The sequence below is a fragment of the Dendropsophus ebraccatus genome, chromosome 10 (genome assembly GCF_027789765.1).
Source record: "Dendropsophus ebraccatus isolate aDenEbr1 chromosome 10, aDenEbr1.pat, whole genome shotgun sequence".
Classification (NCBI taxonomy): Eukaryota; Metazoa; Chordata; class Amphibia; order Anura; family Hylidae; genus Dendropsophus; species Dendropsophus ebraccatus.
Genome location: NC_091463.1, coordinates 76537334 through 76560321, shown reverse-complemented (window position 1 = coordinate 76560321; position 22988 = coordinate 76537334). Strand labels below are relative to the sequence as shown.

The 22988-nt window shown below is 42.9% G+C and overlaps 1 protein-coding gene across 1 annotated transcript; it reads right to left on the bottom strand.

The window, feature by feature from the left end:
* Nucleotides 1–365: 365 nt before the first annotated feature.
* Nucleotides 366–14638, bottom strand: LOC138766434 (cytochrome P450 2G1-like). The gene is made up of 9 exons (XM_069944028.1): nucleotides 14459–14638; nucleotides 12504–12666; nucleotides 11556–11705; nucleotides 11103–11263; nucleotides 8892–9068; nucleotides 8341–8482; nucleotides 7586–7773; nucleotides 4241–4382; nucleotides 366–590 (listed from the first exon to the last, which is right to left on the bottom strand). Exons 1-9 carry the CDS (start codon nucleotides 14636–14638, stop codon nucleotides 403–405), a joined length of 1491 nt encoding a protein of 496 aa, XP_069800129.1. The 3' UTR covers nucleotides 366–402.
* Between the last annotated feature and the right edge of the window lie 8350 nt (nucleotides 14639–22988).

Genomic DNA, 22988 nt, shown 5'->3' with positions numbered 1-22988 from the left:
ATTTGGGACCTGATACTGGCGAGGGGTGGGGTGGGGGGTAATGCTCCTTTTGTGTTGTTCTGACTATAAAATTTTAACTGGAAAATTCTGGGGAAGAAAAAACTCTGGTGACAAGCGACACCCAGCAGACCACACCCATGATAGACCACCCCCACAGAGACCACACTCACAATAAACCACACCCCTTGCTGTCGACACTACGGTGTCCCTGGAAAAAAAATGTTGGGTACCATGAAGATCAGATTGAACAGTGTGTACCGTAACCAGAAGCCATGACACAGATGTGAGACACAGCACTGCATACATATTGAGATTTTTAAGGAAATCTAATTAAAAAATCACAAATTTTTTACAGCAGCAAAATTGACAAAGTATACAATAAGAATGATGGTTACATTTCACTCATGCCACACGGGGGACAAATGACAATTTATAATCTATGGGAACATTTGCAAATCCAGTCATTCGGGGAGCAACATCAGATTCTGTGAACTTTGTCTCTGATGTTAAGGTGAAATTCTGGAGAATAGTTGTGAGGAAAAGAAACAGTTCCATGCGGGCAAGACCTTCTCCTAGGCAGATCCGCTTTCCTGAAACACAGAGAACTTTGTGACTTTTAAGTAAGTAGTAGGTGCCCTTACATTTTTACCTATTAAGCTGCCATTTCTGTGACGTATAAGTCTGTCTAGTATATGGTTAGTATAAGGCTCCTCTTGGACTGAGCATTAAAGGGATAGTTCCCCCCAAAAATGTTTTCTTTCAAATGAACTGGTTCCAGGAAGTGAATTGTAATTCACTTCTAGAATCTCAAGTCTTCCAGTACTTATCAGCTGCTGTATGTCCAGCAGGAAGTGATGTTTTATTTCTAAACTGACACAATGCTCTCTTCTGCCACCCCTGTTCGTGACAGGAACTGTCCAGATCAGTAGCAAATCCCTATAGAAAACCTCTACTGCTCTGGACCATTCCTGCCATGGACAGAGGTAGCAGCAGAGTGCACTGTGTCAGATTGGAAAAAATACACCACTTCCTGCAGGACATGCAGCTACTGATAAGTACTGTAAGACTTAAGATTTTTTTTTTTTATAGAAGTAAATTACAAATCTGTGGCACTTTCTGGCTCCAGTTGATTTCAAAGTTTTATTTTTTGTTGAACTACCCCTTTAAAATGCCTAGCTAAAGTTTTTCCCTTCATAGCAAAGAACATACACTTTGAAATAGCACCCCAACCTATACAACAAAAGCAGCACCTCAGTAGAAAAATAAGGAACTCATTTATCCAGTGTCTACATGCAGCAACATTTCAATACACTACCATGGGGGAGATTTATCAAACATGGTGTAAAGTGAAACTTGCTCAGTTGCCCCTAGCAACCAATCAGATTCCACTTTTTTTTCTCCAAAGAGTCTGTGAGGAATGAAAAGGGGAATCTGATTGGTTGCTAGAGGCAACTGAGCCAGTTTCACTTTACACCATGTTTGATAAATCTTCCCCCATGTGCTTAACCCCTAGACGACCCAGGACGTAGAGTTACGTCATGGAAGTCTGTCACGAGACGACCCTGGACGTAACTGTACGTCCTGGGTGGTTCTCCCGCTATGAAGCGCGCTCCGGAGCGGAGCACGGTTTCTAGGAGGTGGGGGCCGGCTGCAGTGAGCAGCCGGGACCTCACCGGTAATGACACGCTGCAGCGATCGCGCTGCCGTGTGTCATTAACCCCTTAAACGCAACCGCAGCATGTAAGTGTAAGTGACAGGGGGAGTCCCCTGTCACTTACCGATCGGGACCCCTGCAGTGTGACTGCGGGGGTCCCCATCGTTGAAACGGACCGCCGGAGGTCTCTCACCTGCCTCCATGCGGTCCGATCGGCGATCTGCTATACTGAGCCTGCACAGACAGGCTCAATGAGCAGAGCGCCGATAACACTGATCAATGCTATGCCTATGGCATAGCAATCATCAGTGTAGAAATCAAACTAGTGTATGTAAAAGTCCCCCAAAGGGACTTCAAATGTGTAAAAAAAAAAAAGTTCAAAACACTATTACACTACCCCAAAACCCTTCCCCCAATAAAAGTTGAAATAACCCCCCCTATCCCATTATATAAATAAAACATATAAAAATAAATAAATAGATAAACATATAATATACCGTAGCGTGCGTAATTGTCCGATCTATTAAAATATAACAAGCGTCATTGTGATCGGTGAACGGCGTACACGAAAAGAGGGAAAAAAGTGCTCGGATTACCGATTTTATGTTACATTATATAAAAAAAGTGATCAAAACGTCCGATCTTCACAAATATGGTATTAATAAAAACTAAAGATCATGGCGGAAAAAATTACACCCCATACAGCCCCGTAGGTGAAAAAATAAAACTGTGTCACAATAGGCACATTTTATTAATATTTAATTGCCAAAAAAAAGGATTTCATAAAAAAAAAAAAATATAACATTAGAGAAACTGTGTAACCTGCATATGGTTGTGTTCGGCCTGACCTATAGAATAATTGTATCATGTCTCTGTTACCATATAGTGTATTATGTAGACACAGGAACCCCCCAAACGTTACCATATTGCATTCTTATTTACCTATTTATATTTTCATAAGTAATATATTTGGAATTCCATCATACATGTTATGGTAAAAAGAATGACGCCATTACAAAGTACAACTATTCCTGTAAAAAACAAGCACTTACATGGCTTGTAGATAGAAAACTGAGAGTGCTAGAGCTCTTAGAAGGGGAGGAGGGGAAAACGAAAACACTAAGATCAAAATTTGCGCGGTCCACTGGATCATTTTGGGCCTGGTCCTCAAAGGGTTAAAGGAGAAGACCGTTGATTTCTAAAAGCCGACAGCTTGCTGGGGTGGGGAATTGGTTACAAGTGGAAACTTACCTCTTCCCGTGCCTGTGGTGAGCGGCAGGACCGATGGGCTATGTCATGACCCAGCCGATGGACTGACTGCTCACTGAGCGGTCATTCCATCAGCCAGGAGGGGCATTTTCACCCGAGTCATGACATCATCAAAACTCAGGGGAAAATGCCTTCCGGCAGGGGTCCTGGTGCTGGTCAATTGGCGCATTCTGGGAACACAGAGAGGTAAGCAATGCCTCATTGTTACACTCTCCCCTGCCACCTGTCACATCCATTTTCCCCCGAGTCGTGACGTCATCCAAAGATTGGAGAGAAAATGATTGTTCACTCAACAGTTGTTAAAAAAACCTTTAGTATTAAAAGCAATGGGCTAACTTCTTTACCTAACCCCTTTTTTCTCACTCTCCCTATGACTAGGTAATGGGCAGTGTATTTTATACTTGTTTGTAATGAATGACTGCTGAATAGAATCCTAGGCACTCACAGTGTGCTGTAGTTGGCAGTCCCCTAGTTAGCATGTTACCTTTTGTCCCTGGAGTGGATTATGTGAAATCTCAGGTCGCCTACTGTAATGAAGAGTCAAAGAGGAGTGATGGCTCAGTGTTTGTGCTGCACTCTGGCACTCTGCACCACTCCTCCCTCCATCTTCTCCTTCATCAATAATCTCTGCTCCCCGGCCTCCTGCTCCCTCAGCTGTCAGCAAGTGTCTCTGAGTGTTTATCTCTGACATAAACTGCCTACAGATATAGTTGTGTTGGAGCTGCGGTCTAGGGGTAAATCACTTTTGTTGAGACCAATGACCATAAAGTTTTTTCCCTGATGGAAATGAAATGTGGATTTTTTTTTTTCTAATTCTAATCATTGTATTAAAAAAAAAAATCATTTTAAACCTAATTTTCACCTAATTGGGAATTCTTTGCACTTATAGAAATAATTCAGTGGTGAGAAAAAAACAAACAAACTACATTTCCATCAGGGAATCGAACCCAGGAATAAACTTTCATTGTAAACTGGCATTCACCCCTAGACCACAGCTAAAACACAACTACATCTGATTGCAGATCAGTCCTCTGTAGGAAGTTTATGTCTGAAATAAACACTCAGAGACACTGGATGACAACACGAGCGAGCAGGGAGAGGAGGGAGAGGGAAGCAGTGGTGAGGAGGGCTAGAGTGGGACACAAACGGTGAGCCTCAACTCCTCTTTTACCCTTCATTACAGTAGGAGACCTGAGATTACGCATAATCCACTCTATGGACAAGTTACCAAAAGGTACCATGCTGACAAGGGGACTGCCAGCGACAGCAGAGCCGGGGTGCTGACAGATTCCTTTTGAAGCTATTATACACCAATACCTGTGGAGAATGGCATAAATGCATCACTTTTCTTAAAGCTTCCAGACTCATCCAGAAAATGTCCAGGGTTAAATCGGTCTGGGGTGGTGAACTGGCTGGAGTCTCGCAGAACGGTACACAACAAGGGATAAACATCTGTACCCTGTATCGGAGAATAAAAGAAAGAATAAAATGACTTGTCAGTCCTAATCCAGTGTGAGTAGTATAGTTATACATACATGCAATGTCTATACTAATGCATGGTGAAGCAGTCTGTATCAATCTCACTGCAACAATGGCACAATGAAGCAGAGCTAGTGGTGAATTCCAGATATGCATTCACTGTGCTTCACTCTGCAGATGCAAACATGCATTAGAATTGACATTAGGGAAGGCTTAGTATTGCTAGCACATTAACCGTATGTAACTGAGGAGGGATAGGGGCTTGTACAGCTCTGCAGTTCTGGACACAGTCATTGACAGCAGTAGAGGGGCCGAGACCCTACCAGCATTAGAATGAGTGAGGGGCATGAGCGTAGCTACAGTGACAGCAGACCACACCACTGCTATGGGGCCCGTGCTCAGATTATAATGTAGGTGGTTTGGTCTACCGCCCAGGGCCCATGGTTGTCTAAATTACCCACATCAAATAATGGAACTACACGGCTACGGCCATTAAACTAAACAGGGGCAAACTACCATACAGTGACCTACCCAGAGGGCCATCTACTAGAGGGGAACTACACAAGGTGCCATCTACTATGGGAGCACTACACGGGGGCCAGGGTGGGTGGATGGCCACGATTTAATCCACGATTGAGCAAAACTGACACAGCAAGACCCCCAGACCCCCCCCCCCCATCCCCTACGATAAGCAGTAGCATAATAACAGTTTTCTGCTATAAGGGCCCTATGAATCCTACCTATACCTCTGGCAAGGGGACACACATTTTGTAGCTATTCTATGGAGCCATTCTAAAATCATGAAGGCTAGGTTTTTTTTTTTAATGGCAGGGACATTAGAGGAGAAGTCTGCCCTAATGTTTTTTTAAATCGCAGGGCACGGAGGGAAAATAACAAAGTATACTAACTCACCTCTCCCTGTGCCTCTTTAGTGCCTGATTGCCGCTGCGGGACCCCCGTGGGTTCCATGATCCCCTGTGCTGCCTATGTCAACACCTGGCGGATGAACTGGCAGCTCTGCCAGTCAGTGACTGGGATGGGACGCAGCCAGTCCATCAGCCGGGAAGGGCATTTTCCCCCGATTCGTGACGTCAGTAAAACTCTGGTCAGTTGGCGCATTCGGGCACACAGAGAGGTAACCAATGCTTCATTGTTTCGCTCTCCCCTGCCACCTGTCACATCCTTGCCAGGGTTGGAATTCTCCTTTAAGGCTATATTCACACAAAGTCTATTCTGATTTTTACTTTGCAAATCTTTAAATATAACTCTATGGCTATATGCATACACAGTATTTTGGGTAGAATTTGATGTGTAGTACTTTTTCTAAAATCAGAAGTGGAATCAGCAAAGATAAATGACTCCTAGTTTGGCTTAAAATGTTGACCAAAATGTGTGTGAACATAACCTCAGTCTGCCTATGGAAGTACCAATCTAGTTTGCCAGCTTTTAGGGTTCAAGTTTGCAAGTCAATAACCTTATATTTATTTATGACTAATGATTTACAAGTTTTATGGCAGATAAACTGCGGTGAACTTGGGAAATATGTACAACTATCTGGTTTTGCAGGCTTTCAGATTATAGGGATAGCTCAAGTCTTTAATATCAGAAGATGTCTATCCACCATAGAACCACCATTTAAAGCATGAAAGGGGCTGTTTAATTTTATACACCATTTTCAAATACCTTCATAAAGCCATACCCCCATGAAGACCACCGGTGTCACATCCGCGGCCGCGGCACACACCTCTCGCCGCGGTCGCACTGTCACTCTTGGTCATGGCCACAGTCTTGTCCTCGGCCGCGCAGGTTCTGCCGCTGTTGCCCCATCTCCTGCTCTGTGCCGGGGCTCCTCCTCCGACTCCCTTTCAGCTCGACGGGCGCATCCCTTTCTCCTAGGGTGCACGCGCGCCGGCTCTGCTTTAATTTAAAAGGTCAGTGTGCCTTTAATTGGCTGCTGCTCTGCAGCTCTCCTATGTATTGCAGCCCTGCCCCACCACAGGTGTTGGAGCCTCTACATGCTTCCCATTAGTGTGTGGCCCAGCTCTCCTGTATCCAGCCTGTGTATCCTGTCCATATATTCCTGCCTGTGTATCCTGCTCAGTGGTTCCAACCATTCCTGGTTTCTGCCATCTGACTGCTGTCTCAGTTCCAGCCAAGCCACCTGCTGAGTACCTGTCCATGTGCCTACTAGTCTCCAGCTGCACCTCGCCACCGCCACTAGCAAGCCAAGCCAGGGGTAACGACCTGGGGGTCGCCTGCCGCAGAAAATCCATCCTGCCTTGCAGCAGGCTTTCATGAAGACCAGCGGCCCCTTAGACTCCGGTTCCTGGTGCGGCTTACGTCATCGCTAGTGGCGGCACAGGGGAACCACAACTCCCAGCGTGACAACAGGCCCATGTCTCCTAAAAAAAAACCTCTGAATTGGTGATCCCAAATATATCTCAAGCAGTTGTTATATGTCAAGAGTACTACAGTAAATTATTGTCTTCTAAAGATTAGCAAGTTCCCATTAGTATTCCGTGGACTCTGTATCTGTCTAAGCATGTGAGAACCGTTCTCAGTGTTGCCTCCTACGGGAGAGTTGGCCGCCTTGAACAAGAGGCTATTGTATTCCAGAAGCTATAAGGTTTTGTGCGGTCCTTAAAAGCTATACAGTTAAGTATTTTTGAACTGAAATCTGCCTCTGTTGTCCCTCACATCCAAACCTGCAACTGTGCAGGACTCTCTACTCTACACTAGAGCAGCCACTGCAACTCTCAACAGCTGGTCCCACTCCTAGCTCACCATGAAAAGTGCCCGTGTGGTGAGACATGGTTTATACATTCAGCAAACTTTCTTCGCTGCCATCATTTGGTAAACGTGCTTTAACTTTTTAGAACCCTAAAGGGCCTGGAAGTTTTGCATCAAATATAAAATTTTCATGAAAATATTATGAAAAGTTAACAATCAATATTTTTTTTATACAACCAATTTCTGCATTGGATTTGAGACCTGTATACTGGAAACCCCTATAAAAAATGCACCCCTAAAACTATTAACAACAGTATTTAGGAACTTTCTTTTTCTTTAACATGGCAAGTATGGCCTGTGTCAGCCCCAGTTAGCCTTGTTTACTTGACATCAGGCGTCAAAGTTAATTTCCTTTAATTTCTTTTTTCTGTAAGTTGTTTGCTTGATACTTGCCTTTGGAATGATGAATCCTCTAAATGCAGTGTCTCTGATGACAGTATGGGGGACATTCATTGGAATAACATCACTGAACCTCTGTATCTCATGGATGACGGCTTCCATGTAAGGCATCTTGCTCCGATCCTCAATATTCGGACTTCGGTTGTGGCCAATGACTGAATCTATTTCTTTATGCATCTTTTCTAGAAGAAGCATCATTCTCATTAGCCATTTGGTGTGATACCTGACATCATGCCCATTGTATATACAGTTTCCATATAGATATTATAACATGTACAATATTTTTTAGAGGTTTTGTCCAAGGAAACTAGCTTAGTCATATCAAACCAGAGCCAAGAACGGTTTTCCTAATCATAGGCAAGTTAATAATTGTCCATAAAAAAAAAATCAGTTTTACAAATGGAATCAGCTGAGGTAATATGGGATAGAACAGGTACACCAGACAGGCTTCCGTACATTGAGGCTATGTTCCCACACAGTATTTTTGCTCAGTATTTTGGTCAGTATTTTTCAACCAAAACCAGGATTGAATTGAAAACGCAGACGCAGCTGAAATTTAGTGGATGGCCTAATAGCAAATAATGGCCGATGTTTTAAAATAACGGTAATTATTTGTCATTATATGATGGACATCTACTAAATTGCCTTTCTATATTTTCAATTCACTTCTGGTTAAAAAATACTGACCAAAATACTGAGCAAAAATACTGTGTGTGAACATAGCCTTAACTTGTACTTTTTTTATTTACCTTGTATCTCAGGGTATTTCAGAAGGATGAGGAACCCATGCCGTAATGTGGTGCTGACTGTCTCTGTCCCAGCAAAGAACAAGTTCAGGACGGTCAGCAGTAGATTTCTTAAATTGAACTCAGAAGTTGGGTTTTCTTTGTCCTGTAATGTTATAAAAAGAAAGATCTGTCATAATCCCAGGCTTACATTGGAAGAATGAACAACTTTGGAACTAAACCTTTGTATTTTTCTTAGGTGACTATGCCCTCAGAAAGACCAACGACTCCATCTGTATTACCACCAATGTAAAAATCCATGTGCAGGTTTTCAAGCATATTTGAAGAGATTATCCAAGGACGAATGTTTTTTTTTTTTAGAAGTGCCCAAGGCTACTGCCAAAAACTATTGACCCTGACTCTCAATTAATTTTACTACCCCTTAATATAACAACATAGGATACTCACTAGTCCCTGTTCCCCCCCTTACCTCACTAGATACCCTGAGAACACTCCATATCCCCTGACGACTTGACATAAATAACTCAATGAATACAGAAGGAAATAATGGGTACCTGCTGCATTTTGGCGATGAAACAATCTATATAATCTCTGGGAGAAGTTAGGTCTATCGTTGCCTCGTTCATCTTCACCCTTTCAGCTACAAATTCAAGCATCTTCTCAAGAAGGGGGTTCATCCTATGGTGTGGTCCAGGCACATAGTCCATAATGCTAGGAATCAATTCATGAAGCTAAAAACAAGATGTATTTATTACCGAATAGAACATGTGTATTAATTCACAAAGTGTCACCCAATTATAATAAACATCTAGATCTGCCAAATGCCACCTATAATCGCTTCGTGTAATAGGGCCTTTAGACTCCTTCATTTGTGAGCTTATAGCAAAGGAATGCAATTAGTCAATAATGGTCCTAAACTAGATACTGATGAAGTCAGGGTAAGGGCTGTGCAGTGTACAGTCACTTTTATTAATACTGCCCCCCCCCCCCCCCCCAGAGGGGCCTCACCAGCACTAGTGAAGCCCACCTCACAGTTTGGGAAGCACTGAATACTGGCATTGTAAATGGTGCTTAGAATACTATTTTATTCTACGAATGTCTCTATATATGTGGTGGAGCCCCCGGATGGTGTTATAGCGGTGGGACGGACGGTCACTTGCTAGATGGAAGTGTGACGCCACTCCTGTGGTGGATGGCCGACATACAGCCGGACCTTAAGATTTTGTCACGTGACGCCAGTGCCAGATGGGCACACAGGTGTGATGGCATGCCTGCTTTTAAGGTGTAGGGATGGTTGTACCCCTTTCCCCTGTGTTCGGTGTCCTGTTGGGTTGCTACCGGGTACCGTGGGATAGTGTTGTCACGGATGATGTCGTCACAGGTGGCCAGAGAGGTGTTATGACCCTCCAGAATAGCAGGACCTGCCATGCTGTGTAGGTGGTAGTGAATAATCACAGTCTCCGTGGATAACGTTGACTTGATTTACTATTGGCAAATGTGCAACAGGTGATACAGATGAGCTTGGATATACACTTGATAAAGTTCCACTAAACACTTGAACATAGAGGGGGAGATTTATCAAAGGGTGTAAAATTTAGACTGGTGCAAACTACCCACAGCAACCAATCACAGCTCGGCTTTAGGCAGTGCTGAAAGGAAAGAGGAGCTGTGATTGGTTGCTGTGGGCAGTTTGCACCAGTCTAAATTTTACACCCTTTGATAAATCTCCCCCAGAGTCACCAGATCTGGGTGATAAATGATGAGTAGGATGTAGCAGTATTAGTAGAGTTGTACTAAGGTAGTAGTAGAGAGGAGGGGGCCATGAGAGTCTCAATCTAAGCAGTTATTTGCTCTGCCGGGATGTTGGAGTATATAGAAGAATACTTTTAGAAGAAGAATGAGAAAATCTGTGCCTGCATATTGACTTTTCTAGAGTCTTCACACCACCATATGCCCACTAGCATTGCCTGAACCATACTAATAGGTGACACAGGCCCCAGACCTTGGATGAGCAGAGTGCTGAGGGTTCCCTGGCTGAAACTCATGCTGCGAGATGGAGTTCATAGACTTTCACAGTAACTTTGCTCCACCCGGATCAGTTCCTAGCTCATTGGCTCTTTAGTGGATACTGTCCTGCACTGTTGTTTCTCCTAGTCTATGGCGTGAGTTAAGTTCTCTCCTGAGAGGTTTAACACTGCATCATACGGGGTATAGGCACTGAGAGAGAAGTTTGTAACAGAGCACTTTCCTGTGTCCTATTAATGCGGTGCACTAACTAAGACTGCTCCTTTTCCTTACTGGGGGACCTGGCGGAGGGCCAGGGCCCAGGTAGGATCACTGTGGAGAGCAATCTGGTCTGCGTCCTTCCTCCACAGAAACCCGACTAAGACTCCTTCTTCACCCAAGGCACTAACTTCCTATCCAGCGTATAAAGCACGCTGTGGTTGGGTGAAAAGAGTGTAACAGAATAACAGAGAGAAGAGGTGATAGGACAGAAGAAAGTGAAAATCTTACTGGCCCACAGATTCTAGTACACACAAACACAATAACCCTTACAGACACTTCAGCTGTGCAGCTTCTACACTTCAATACATAATATAGCGACATCTAGTGGTCATCTATTAATACTACTTTGGCTGCAACAAGACCACAAAAAGTACAGACTTTTGTGAAGGGTGTAAACAATAGTAACACCCCTAGTGGGAAACCACATATAGAGTGTAGCAAAGTACACAACAATACTAAGACGTGGGATTTTACTGTACCTGGCCCCAGGTTGAGCTCATCACTACAAAAACCTCACTAAATAAATTGAGTAGTTTCAGAAATTGCAAGTCTTCATATTCAAACCGATTTCCAAATACAACTGAGCAGATAACATTGGAGACCGCCTGAACAAGGATATTTCTGGGATCAACAGGCTTTTCTGTTGGTAAAAAAAATATGTGAAATAATAATAATAATAATAATAATAATAATATTTATTTGTATAGCGCCAACAGATTGTGCAGCGCTTACAGGCATGCTTATATTGACTTGATAATTATAGTAATTGACTTCAAGGGATTCTCTGTTAGAAAGGTCCCTTGACAATAAATTGATGACTAAGTGTCCTCATATTTAGCTGAACTCGAAAACTAAATGAAAACTGATGTACATGATAATTCCCCCCGTTGATCCTGGTTATTGGCGAACAATAAATATAAAGTAGATCATACGTTTATATTTGCTGATGGCTGCCACCAAACACTGCGCTTCTTCTTGGATCCTCTCCTCGATGCTTCTCTTCCCCATGCCGAAATTCCTCAGTGTAGTAAGTGAGAACCGACGGAGCTGTTTCCAACGTTCCCCATTACTGAATACAACCCCTGCATGGAGGAAATTGGGAGCTATTATCACAGCAATGTATCTATATAGATCTTTTAACTGATATCTAAGAAAAGTCTGTAATTTGACATATGTTTCCAGCCTTCTACTTCCAAACTACAATAAAGCAATGAATAAATAAAAAAAAAAAAAAAAATATATATATATATATATATATATATATATATATATATATATATATATATACACATACAGATGTAGCCTGGGTTAACTTGATCATAATGACACATTTAACTCGACACTCTAATTGACTTAGCATAGCTCCCTGACACAATTGTTGAGTCAGGGATCATGTTAACCCTGGCTACATCTGTATATATATATATATATATATATATATATATATATATACACACTGTGTTACGCTGTATACTTCATGAAAACTGATGGCGTTATGGAGATCCAGTCCCTGTTGCGTAGTTCTTCAGAATTTATAGATATGACATCATAAGCTGGCTTAGCCAATCTATGGGCTGAGGTGAGATACCAATGCAGTCACTGATTGGCTGAGAGGCCAATAACAACACATCCACAAACCTGGGAGGTCTGTACAGCAGGGATCGGAGATCCATGATGCTGGTGATGGTTCTCATGTTTGACTTGATGGCTACATGTGTATCTCTGTAATGTCTGCATTTTGTCTATATATGTACCCCTAGAATTGTAAAGTGCTGCAGAATATAGTGACGCTATTATATATATAAAATTATAATCATATGTCTAGAAATAAAATAAATAAATACATATAAATAAAAGTATTCAAGTAAAATGTTACTTACCGTGTCCTTGAAAGATTTTGTCAATTGAAGCCATTCTTCCTCTGCCACTGAATTCCTCTGCTTGGTCAATGAGAGCTTCTTTCACCGCCTGATAGCCGCTTAGAATAACTACTGGTCGTTGTCCAAAATAGAATGTAAATACAGGTCCATACTGAGCCCCCATCTGAACAGGGAAAGAGGCAGTAAAAGCTTATTAATTGGACATTATTTATACTAGGTGAATGGAACGTATTGCTTTAGATGGGTTTTCTAGGCAAAACAGATTGATGGCCTTACCATAGGACAAGTCATCAATCATAGTGAAGGAGGCCAGAAGCAGTTGGCTCAGCTCAGTGAGTAGCAGTGGTGACGTACAAGTGCAACTCAGCTCCCGTTCAAGTGACAGCCCCACCTGATAGTACCTTAGCTTTAAGTGGATGTCTTTTAAAGCGACTCGGTACCCATCATCTGACCCCCTCCAAACCGCTTGCACTGCCAGATAGCTGCTTTTAATCCAAGATCTGTCCTGGGGTCCGTTCGGCAGGTGATTTAGTCATTGTCCTAAAAAACAACTTTTAAACTTGCAGCCTTGTGTCAAATTAGTGTGGCCTAGAGTATTTGTGCCCTAGGATTGTGACACCCCTCCGTCCCTCCTCCCCGCCCTCTTCATCATTAGGAATGCCCCTTGAACAATTTCTCCTATTCATCACCTGTCTGAATACTGCACATATGCTGGATCGTCATATGCAGCGTTCAGACAAGTGATGATAAGGAGAAATCCTGCCTGGGGCATTCCTAATGATGAGGAGGGTGGGGGTTTGGACAGAAGGGCTTCGCAATCCTAGGGCATGGATATTTTAGGTCGCGCCAATTTGACACAGGGCTGCAAAATTAAAAGTTTTTTTTTAGGGCAATAACTACATCACCTGCAGAATGGACCCCAGGGCATTTCTTGTATTAAAAAGAAGCTATCCGGCTGTACAAGCGGTTTGGAGGAGGGCAGATTGTGGATTTAGAGTCACTTTAATCTTGATGCCAATGATCAGGTATTGGGAGAACTAGTTGGTTCAACTTCCGTTTCCTTATCCTGATAAGTAACACACCAAGCTCAACATTAACCACTTTTAGGCCATGTTCATACTACGTATAACAATGGCCGGGATGTGATCCGGCCGGGATGATCTTTACTTTAAGTGAATTCGGATTCAGGCCTCTGGAGCTTGGAGCTTATTTATCATGATTTACGCCTGGAAGCAGGTGTAGATTTGGTACACCAGGTGCAGATTCGGGCACCCGGTTTGCCAGATTCACTAAGAGACGTACGCCTCTTACTGAATCCTGCCTGGAAAAGGGGGTGGGGCTTAATATAAGACTGGCATACGTCGATCTTCGTTAATTAAATCCACCCCAAAATGTTAGTTTTACTGTAAAGTGCATTAAACAAAAAATAAAACCCACATTTTTGTATTATTGCATTTTGTTGTGTTTTTCCCCCATCCTTCTATTATATAAAATACAGAACATAGATAAACATCAGCAAATATAAATAATTTACCACCCCCCCCACTACTACACACACACCCTTAACCAGCCACACATACACCCATGCCTCCTTCTTCATTTCAAGATGATAATAAACAACATAATACTTGATTAACAAAATCTCTCTCTTTTTTTTTTGAAGGTATGAAGGAATATGCTCTATTGAGTCTATGGTACATGTCACCATAGGATGGCTGCTTGACAAACATCCATAGGGTTGAAACATTGCTGCTTTTGTTTGATCAGATTATGTAATAAAGAATTGATTTTTGACTTCACCAAGGATGCTGTTGGACCATCCTACATTCAAGTCTTGATGAGGGATTGTGGGCTTACCAGCATGCATCCACACATTATTGAGGCCTCAGTTGGATTGTGCTGCTGTTGGCTTTTTTTTTTTTTTTTTTACAATACCATAGATATGTCAAACTTACCTCCATAAGAGACTTCACCATCTCACCCCTCTTGATATGCAGCAAATTTCCAATCACGGGAAGTGGGGTCGGCCCTGGTGGCAAATTGCGTTTCTTGTATAGTTTGTCCCATGTTGAGTAGATGAGGAGGCAGGAGAGGACCAAAGCCAAAAGAAGGGTCCCCCATCCTGTCAGATCCATGCTGTTTTGAGATCTATCTACAATTTGTGTCACCTACCTACTATATATAGAGAGAGAGTAAAACCAATTCTCTTCTAAAGCTTTAGTTTATGGTAATGTAATAGTCTCAATCCTCTTATATAACATTTCTGTTTATTTATTGTATTTGTATATCATTTCATGTTGGGCGTCTTTTGGGTTATGAAACCATCTCAATTGAACATTCAGCCCCTATGAAATTTCAATAATTACTTGCTGTAACCTCTTCAAATAATAAGTAGTGTTAATCCTTCTTAAACTCATACACAGAATCGGGATTCACTCAAGGTTGCATGGATTTACTCCACAGTTTGTATTTAACATATAATCCAATTGAGTTTATCTTCGTTTGTTACGGTTCTTCTACATGAATATTAATGCATAATAATAAGCAAAACAACTTAATTACATTTATGGTTCAGCTGAATAAGAAAAATCCTGTAGAATACCTGCTGCCAGTTTAACACGGCACATCCAGTACTCTCTAATTAATGTTGACGCCTACTAAAGGAGTCCAGAATAATATGAATTTAGTTTATTTGGACATATGCGTATACAAAACCAAGAAGCATTCACAGGTCCGTGACCAGGAAGTGCTTCAGGAGTCATCAGAAAAACATCAGTATTTTCTGATGATAAAAACTGAAATAAATAATAAAAATACGTACTTACCTGTTCTAGGGCTGAAGCGCTGCTCTCTAGCGTCTCTTATCCACTCCCTTCTCACTCTTCTTGTGTGTCGGAGCACTGGGGTAGGTATCGGCTTCTTGTGGTTAGAGGTATAATCATTGGTGTTCCTAAAAAGGGATGGGCCCCATAGCAAACTTTTGATTGCCCCCCCCCCATCCCACTGTAGGTAATTCCCCTGTTTGTTCGCCAGTAGATATCAGTAGATATTATATATTAGGCATCTCCCCTGGTATCCCCCAGTAGATAGTGTCCTGCATGGTAGACATCTTTCCTAGTGTCCCCAGTGGTAGACATCTCCCCTCCCCGTAGATAGTGTCCCCCAAAATAGGCATCTCCCCTAGTATCCTACCCAGCACAGTACATAGTATCTCCCTTGGTAGTATGATGACAGCTCAGGAGACTCAGAGTTTTGCAGGAATGGGCCCCCTGATCTGGTGGGCCCAATGGCAGCCACTATGGCTGCTATGGTGGTAGTTACGCCCCTGGATATAATGCTGCCTCCAGCCAATTCACAGGGAAAGGAGCCAACGACTCCTCGCCTTGTCAAACACTGGTCTGCGTTTAACTGTATGCTCTGATGATTAGGAGCTGTTTTGCCAACTTATTAATACTTTATGAAGTTTTTTATAAAAAAGGTTTAGATATGTATTTAAGGAAGGCTATAGTCAATCTCTATGTTAAATAACAATGTTCTGGTACAAGCTGTGTAAAGTGAGTTACTTATAAACAGACACCAGGTAAAGGGGTACTCCAGGTAGAGGTTAAAAAAATGAAACTTCTGCAGAAGCATAACGCATTACTTACCTGTCTATCCCAGTTTTAAAACTACCAAAAATCCATTTGTTTGGAGGCTTTTTGCTCTGTATTGTGTTTCTGTCCTTCCTGGTTTAGCATTTCCCAGAATGCAATGCTTTCCCTTAGCTGATCACACAGTCCCTCACCCATACCAATCAGTAAAATTAGTGCTGCACCTGCTTGTGGCCGGTCAGAGATGGTGAATCACTCAGGGGATTGGGGTATCCAGCCAAGCCTCCTGTGACATCACGCCCTGCCCCCTGTCTGCATCATCAGCAAACACACAAAATGTGAGACAGATGCATGGATTACTTGTTTCCTTAGGGGGGATAGCAGAAGGAGCAGGAGACAATATGAATTAGCACAGGGGCCATTTTTTTTTCACTTCCTGGATTTCTATCAGCTACCAGTGTGGCAGAACCGCACAGATACGGTAATACATTGTATACACACATCTATATAACTTTGAATGTACTTTTAATAGAAAACAAGTTTTTCTTATCCCGAGTTCCCCTTTAGTCTAGCAGTGAAGCAACAGTGATACAAAATGGATTCCAAAGAACAGACTTCAAATACTCTACACAAATTAGTCCTAGGATTACACAATGGCATACAAATAAAGGGCCAGGCGCCGCAGTCGGCAGAACTTGACTGGGCGCTGATGAGTGCCGGGGAAGGGGTGTGTGTGGAATTTAGGACAAAAATAGGACAGGTCCTATTATTTCTAGACTTCCTGGGTACCAAGGCCGGCGGGGGGAGGGAAGGCAGGACGCACGCCATGTGCGCGGCATTGCGCTCTGCCCCCTCCCGTCTCTCCCCTGCCCCTGTCAAAAGATTGTGACAGCGGCAGGGGACAGAGGAGAGGGGGCAGACATAGGGACATCAGCTTAAGGGATCATTATGATCCCATAAGCTGATGTCCAAAAACGACCTGGGCATTGATGCATCAATGACCCCAAGTCGTGAAAGGGTTAAATTAGTTCTGCTCAAAAAAAACTCACATTGATAAATGTGCTCCATTATCTAAGTGTTTCAACACAGTGAATGGTGTAAATGGAAAAAATTGAAAAAAGTTATTTCTTTTTTGGCAGATTACATCTCAAAAAAAAAAAAAAAGAAATAAAAAAGAAAGGAAGAAAAAGACTGCTTCACATGTTCACTATTTTGAGGGCTGTTATCAATTACGCACATAATTCTATGTGGTGTGTGCATGCTGGCAAATTTCCGTTTGACTTTACTAAAGGACATTATTAGGCCTCGTTCACACTATGTGCTATGGCTAATTGGAGTACGGGCACAACCAAATGTACCCGCATTCCAATTAAGTTGAAGTGATGTTCTCCTGGCCGATACTGCAGATGCTTGAACATCTCAGAACATGGCCCTAATTTGTATTTACAGCCGTATTTTATTATTATTTCACTGTGCGTGAACCTAGCCAGTACAGTTAAAAAAACAAATGGTGGACGCTAACATGATACGTACAGTTTCTAATAGGGCATTAGATAAAAGGCTTCAAACATTTATCCAAAATAAAAAAAATAATCTAGTTTTTTATATCTATATTACTGCATATAAAACTTTGGTCACATTGCCAATTGGAGGCTGCCCAATTGGGCAACAGAATAATCTTGGAGACATGTTATGCTAATCTTGTACTTTGTCCTGTGCTAAACAATACAAGAAATAAATGTGATACAGCTCACAGTAAATCTATTCATTAGCATGGGAAATGGGAATATTCTTTTTAGTCAAAGGGAATGAAACCTTAAGGTGAGGTCAGGCCATGTGAAAAACTAGTCCACAACAACAAATCAAGATCCCTCCACTACATTATAATAACACTATATACATGTATTGTGCTGTACTCTGTTCAGTGGTGTATCTGTAAGAGGTACAGAAGTAGTAGTCTGGCCCAGGCCCTGATGCCTCTGTTGGGCCCACAAGGCAAATGCTAGGTGGGCTTACAAATTTGCAACGGGGTCAGGGAGCTTGAATTTACACCTTTGAAACTAACAAATTTACATGGTTTTGTAGTGCATGCAAAAGAAGATGGAGCTGAGGATACCCTACAGCACTAGTGATTAGTCAGTACGGATATCTGGGACCATGCTCTTTACGCTGGGTAATTCCCATGTGAACCATTACTTTTTTTGTTAGCTTGGCATAGGTTTCACTGACATTTTTCTGGCAGAAAAATGCTAAATGTGACGCACCCTTTGCATGCTCCCGAACACGCTACTACGCCACCTCCCTGTCGTGGCAGGGAGGTATGGGGTAATTAGGGTAATTTATTCTGCCACGCTTCAACTAACTGTCTATGTCTAGATTGTAAAATAGGGAAGTGTCGGCCGTAAGGAAATCACACCAACAACCAGTTTGGTCCAAGTTCCATATACACTCCTCTTTATTACTTCCTTGATCCATACATTTATAGGGTAGAATATAGGGGTGGTTACAATATAACATTATTACATTCCTCTTTGATCTAATTGGATTACACCAAATCTCTATTAATTTATGCATTTTCTACTGCGTAGCTTAGGCCTTTAGACTCTTGTGGTAGTAACGTTTTCTATCTTCACATATCTTCTGGACGTGACTTCCTCTATCTTCCTCTGCAAACCACCAGCATACCATTCTTTGTCCAGGACAGGAACCATTAATCTTCCATGTGAAGGCTTTGCCTTGCAGAAGCAGTTACAAGCTACTAGTGTATATATATATATGTCTGAAGCAGTTTGTTAAGAATTATATATTGTAATGAGAATCACGTGTTAGTATACATTGTAGATTTAAATGTTTCTCTTATGAGGGTCATCCCCTGACCCCATACTTGACAGTCCCCCCTAGAAACATTGAAATCACTTAATCACCCATTAGAATAACCTTTCCCTTGTTTTCCCTAAAAACTAGTAGTCCTGAGCCTTTGTAGCTGTCTCATGGTGAGGGATGGGGAGTAGGGGTATTTCACCCAGCTACTGGAGTTTGTGTTCCTAACAAACACCACCTCCTTCCACTGGGACTTAGTCACCATGAGAGTCTACCCTCCCCTTATCTATCCCTAATTAAGTTGTAAGTCTAGGTTATTCTTTATCATATAAGTGATTCAAAGGGAACCTGTCAGGCCCTGGGTTGCTCGGTAATAACTCTCATTGGGGGAGCCCCTTCTGTACTATCCTCCTCCATACAGGTGAAATTATCTTCCCCCAGATAAGGAAAGACTGGAGTAACCTCATCCAAACCCTTAGACAACATCTTCTTGACACAAGGGGTTACACAGATCACCATGATTAATGAGGCCAGTAAAACTACTCCTAGCACCGTGCCCACCTGTGCTAGCCACTTCTGCCATCCGTTCATCCAAGAGAAGTACTGGTCCCATGGGTCTGTTATGCCAGCATTCCTCTTTAGCTCTTCGGATATGTTGTCTAGTTTTTTAATGGCTAGGGTTACCTTACCGTTTGGACCAGTATTGTCAGGTATATAGGTGCAACAAACATCCTTGATCATTTTACATACCCCACCATTCTCTGCCAATACCATATCTAGGGCCATTCTGTTCTGGAAAGTCATAATAGATGTGGGGCCTAGTTGGTCTACCAATCCATGTAGGGCATCCCGAGTGTAATTGACAAATCTCTGTTGATTGTAATAAATATAGTTTATCCAATCCACATTCTTGTTTATGGTTATCTGAGGGAAAATTGATTCAAATCCTGCTTTCACCTGGTCCCTAGCTTTAAACTCATCTGGCACCCCCCTTGGGACTCCTATGGCATCTATGTATATGTGTGGGTCAAAGCTTACCTTTGGGGTCAGATCAACAGTTCTCTTGTGTCTGATGGAAGAGTCAAGGGACCTTGCAATTCTAGAATGAGAAAACCTCTTCCATCTTACCATCTTCAAGGGGTATTACATGAAGTGGCATTAGGGCATTGGCTAGTGCACATTCCCCTGTCCAATTACCTTCAAGTTTGGGTCTTATTTTCATATCCCCACAAATCCAGAACACATCAGCTACTGATTGGACCTGGTTCAGGAGTTGGTCTCTGGTTGCGTTACTGTAACTTCCACAATAGCCTGGTTCAAACTTACCCAGGTTTCTACCCTCCCCTTCGCTCACGAAGCATGTGTAATTACCAGGGTATATTGTGATTCCCTGGCTTCGGGTGGGTGCTTGTGTGATTATGGGATATTTTACTTTCCAAGTCTCACAAATCGGGTTGTTAGTAGTACTGTTGGTGAACAGGCTGAGGAAACACCGTTCTGAAGCTGGGTCTAGGTGTAGGGGAACTGACCCAAGGTGTGGGCGGGCACTAGAGCATACATAACAGTTTGATCGGTTGTATTGTGCTGCAGTGTATTTCATCCATTCTAACCAATAGTTGGTATCACTGTATCCTGTCTCAACTGCATATACCTCTTCTACCGTGGGGTCTGAGATAGCTACCATCTCATTATACATTTGCATGTGGGATTTGGCTAAATGTATTATATCCGTTGTTTGTTTCTCCTCTGTTCTCCACTCTGGAGAATGGAACATGTCCTTCAGCTTGATTCCTGCCTTATAACCAGATGCCATTCCCCGATATCCACCTATAACATATGTTCCTGCATCATTAGCACTGGGGTTTTCTACGGTTATAACTAGTTTCACCTTCTTCTTCTTAACACACAGTGGTTTGAGTAAGGTCAGTCTATCGAGTAAGGGTTTCCCATTCTTGTCTTTCCTCTGTAGTATAGCCTCTGGTCTATATCCCCAATCAGTGTCTCCAGTGTTCCATCCCACTGCCCCCCAGGAATCGCAATGTGGACCCCAATAGTTATCATCAGTAACACACATATACCACACAGTCCCCTCATCGCATGTCATTCCCCTGGGTAGATTAAAATTGACCTTAAAAGTTGCTATATGGGTGTTGGATGAATTATACCAGAGAGTAATGAACTCCTCATCTTGTGTAATGGCTACCTCTGTTGTCCCCCAACCCACCCAGGCAGAACACATTATAAAAAGGATAAAGACGTCTTTCATGGTGATGGACTGGTGGGTGACACCTTCTTGCAGTGAGAGGCGTGTATCCAGGTGGTTTTCCCTTCAAGTTTCACAGAAGTTGGAGACACCAAAAGCACTTGGTATGGGCCTTCAAATCTAGGTTCCAGAGCGTCTCTGACGTGCTTTTTCACAACCACAAAGTCACCTGGTTGGAGGGAGTGAGTGCTCTGGTCAGATTCTGGATCTGGAATAGAGGAGAAAACTGCAGCATGTGTTACTTTCAATTCATTGCACAGGTTTACAACATACTTCACAAGATTATCATTCCCTGCCTTCAACTGTTGTGGGTAATATGCCCCAAGCCTAGCAGGACCCCCAAATAGAATTTCATACGGGGTTAGACCGGTGGGCTGCCTAGGGGTGTTCCTGACAGAGTAGAGGGCAATAGGTAGGATCTCAGGCCATGGGAGGGATAACTCTCTGCTTGCTTTCAGAATTTTATTTTTCAGTGTGGCATTCATTCTTTCTACCTTTCCACTACTTTGAGGGTGATAGGGGGTATGTAAGCCTAAGTCTGCCCCTACCATCTTCCAGATCTCCCTAGTCACATCTGCAATAAAGGCTGGGCCTTGGTCGCTTTCAATAACTTCTGGAACTCCAAACCTACAGACTAGGTCGGTCAAAAGTCTTTTCACAGTAAGTTTGGCTGTCATGTTAACAACTGGGTAGGCCTCCGTCCATCCTGAGAACATGTCCACCACCACTAGGACATACTTGTATCTTCCACTCTTTGGTAGTTCCATGTGGTCAATCTGGATCCTCTGGAAAGGATATAGCGGTTTAGCCAAGTGTTTCTTGGGAGTATGCACTGTCCCCCCTGGATTGCAAGTCTTGCAGATGTCACAACTCTTAGCATAGGTAGCTGCTGCGATAGAGATTCCAGGTGCCAGGTAAAACTTAGTGATGGTGGAAATCATCTGGTTCTTCCCTCTGTGGGTGACTCCATGGGCCCACTGCACCACTGCTGGGAACAATGCTCTTGGTAGGCAGAGTCTCTTGTCCTTTCTCCAGAATCCATCTTCTTGCATCTTAGCTCCTTGTTTTTCCCACTCCTTCTTTTCTTCTGGACCTATCTGGGACTGGAATTGCTTCAACAGGGTAATTCCTGGATTGGGTATATCTTCTTCTTCTCCAGCTTCATCTTCTTTTTTCCTCCCTGCCCTTGTTAGCATGTGTATAGCAACTTCTGCTTCCTCTCGAACTTCTGGGAGAAGTGCTGCGGCCTTTGCTGCTAGATCTGCTCTGTAGTTGCCCTTGGCTTCTTCTGTCTCTGTTCTTCCATGGGCTTTAACCTTCAGGATGGCTACTTGAGCCGGTAGATGGAGAACTTCCATCAAAGTCTTCACGGCTCTGTGGTTCTTGATGGGCGTTCCACTAGCTGTCTGGAAACCTCGCAAGGCCCATTTCAGGCCAAAGTCATGCGCTATTCCATGCGCGTAGGCTGAGTCTGTGTAGATATTGGCAGTCTTCCCTTCCACTAGCTTGCAGGCTTCGGTCAGGGCCCTAAGTTCAGCTTCCTGGGCCGACATGTGGGAAGGAAGGGAGTTTGTCATCACAGTTTCTGATAAGGTGACCACAGCAAATCCTGTATGGAACTGTCCTCTTTCATCCGCGTACCTTGAGCCATCCGTGAAGAGAATATAGTCAGGATTGTCCAGTGGTGAAGTAGAAACATTTGATAGACGTGAAGTCTCATCTTCCATCTGCTGGACACAATCATGTTCTGGATAGTAATCTTCCTCTGCAGGGTAGTCTTCATCCCTGTGAGATGCAGCACTATTGCCTTCA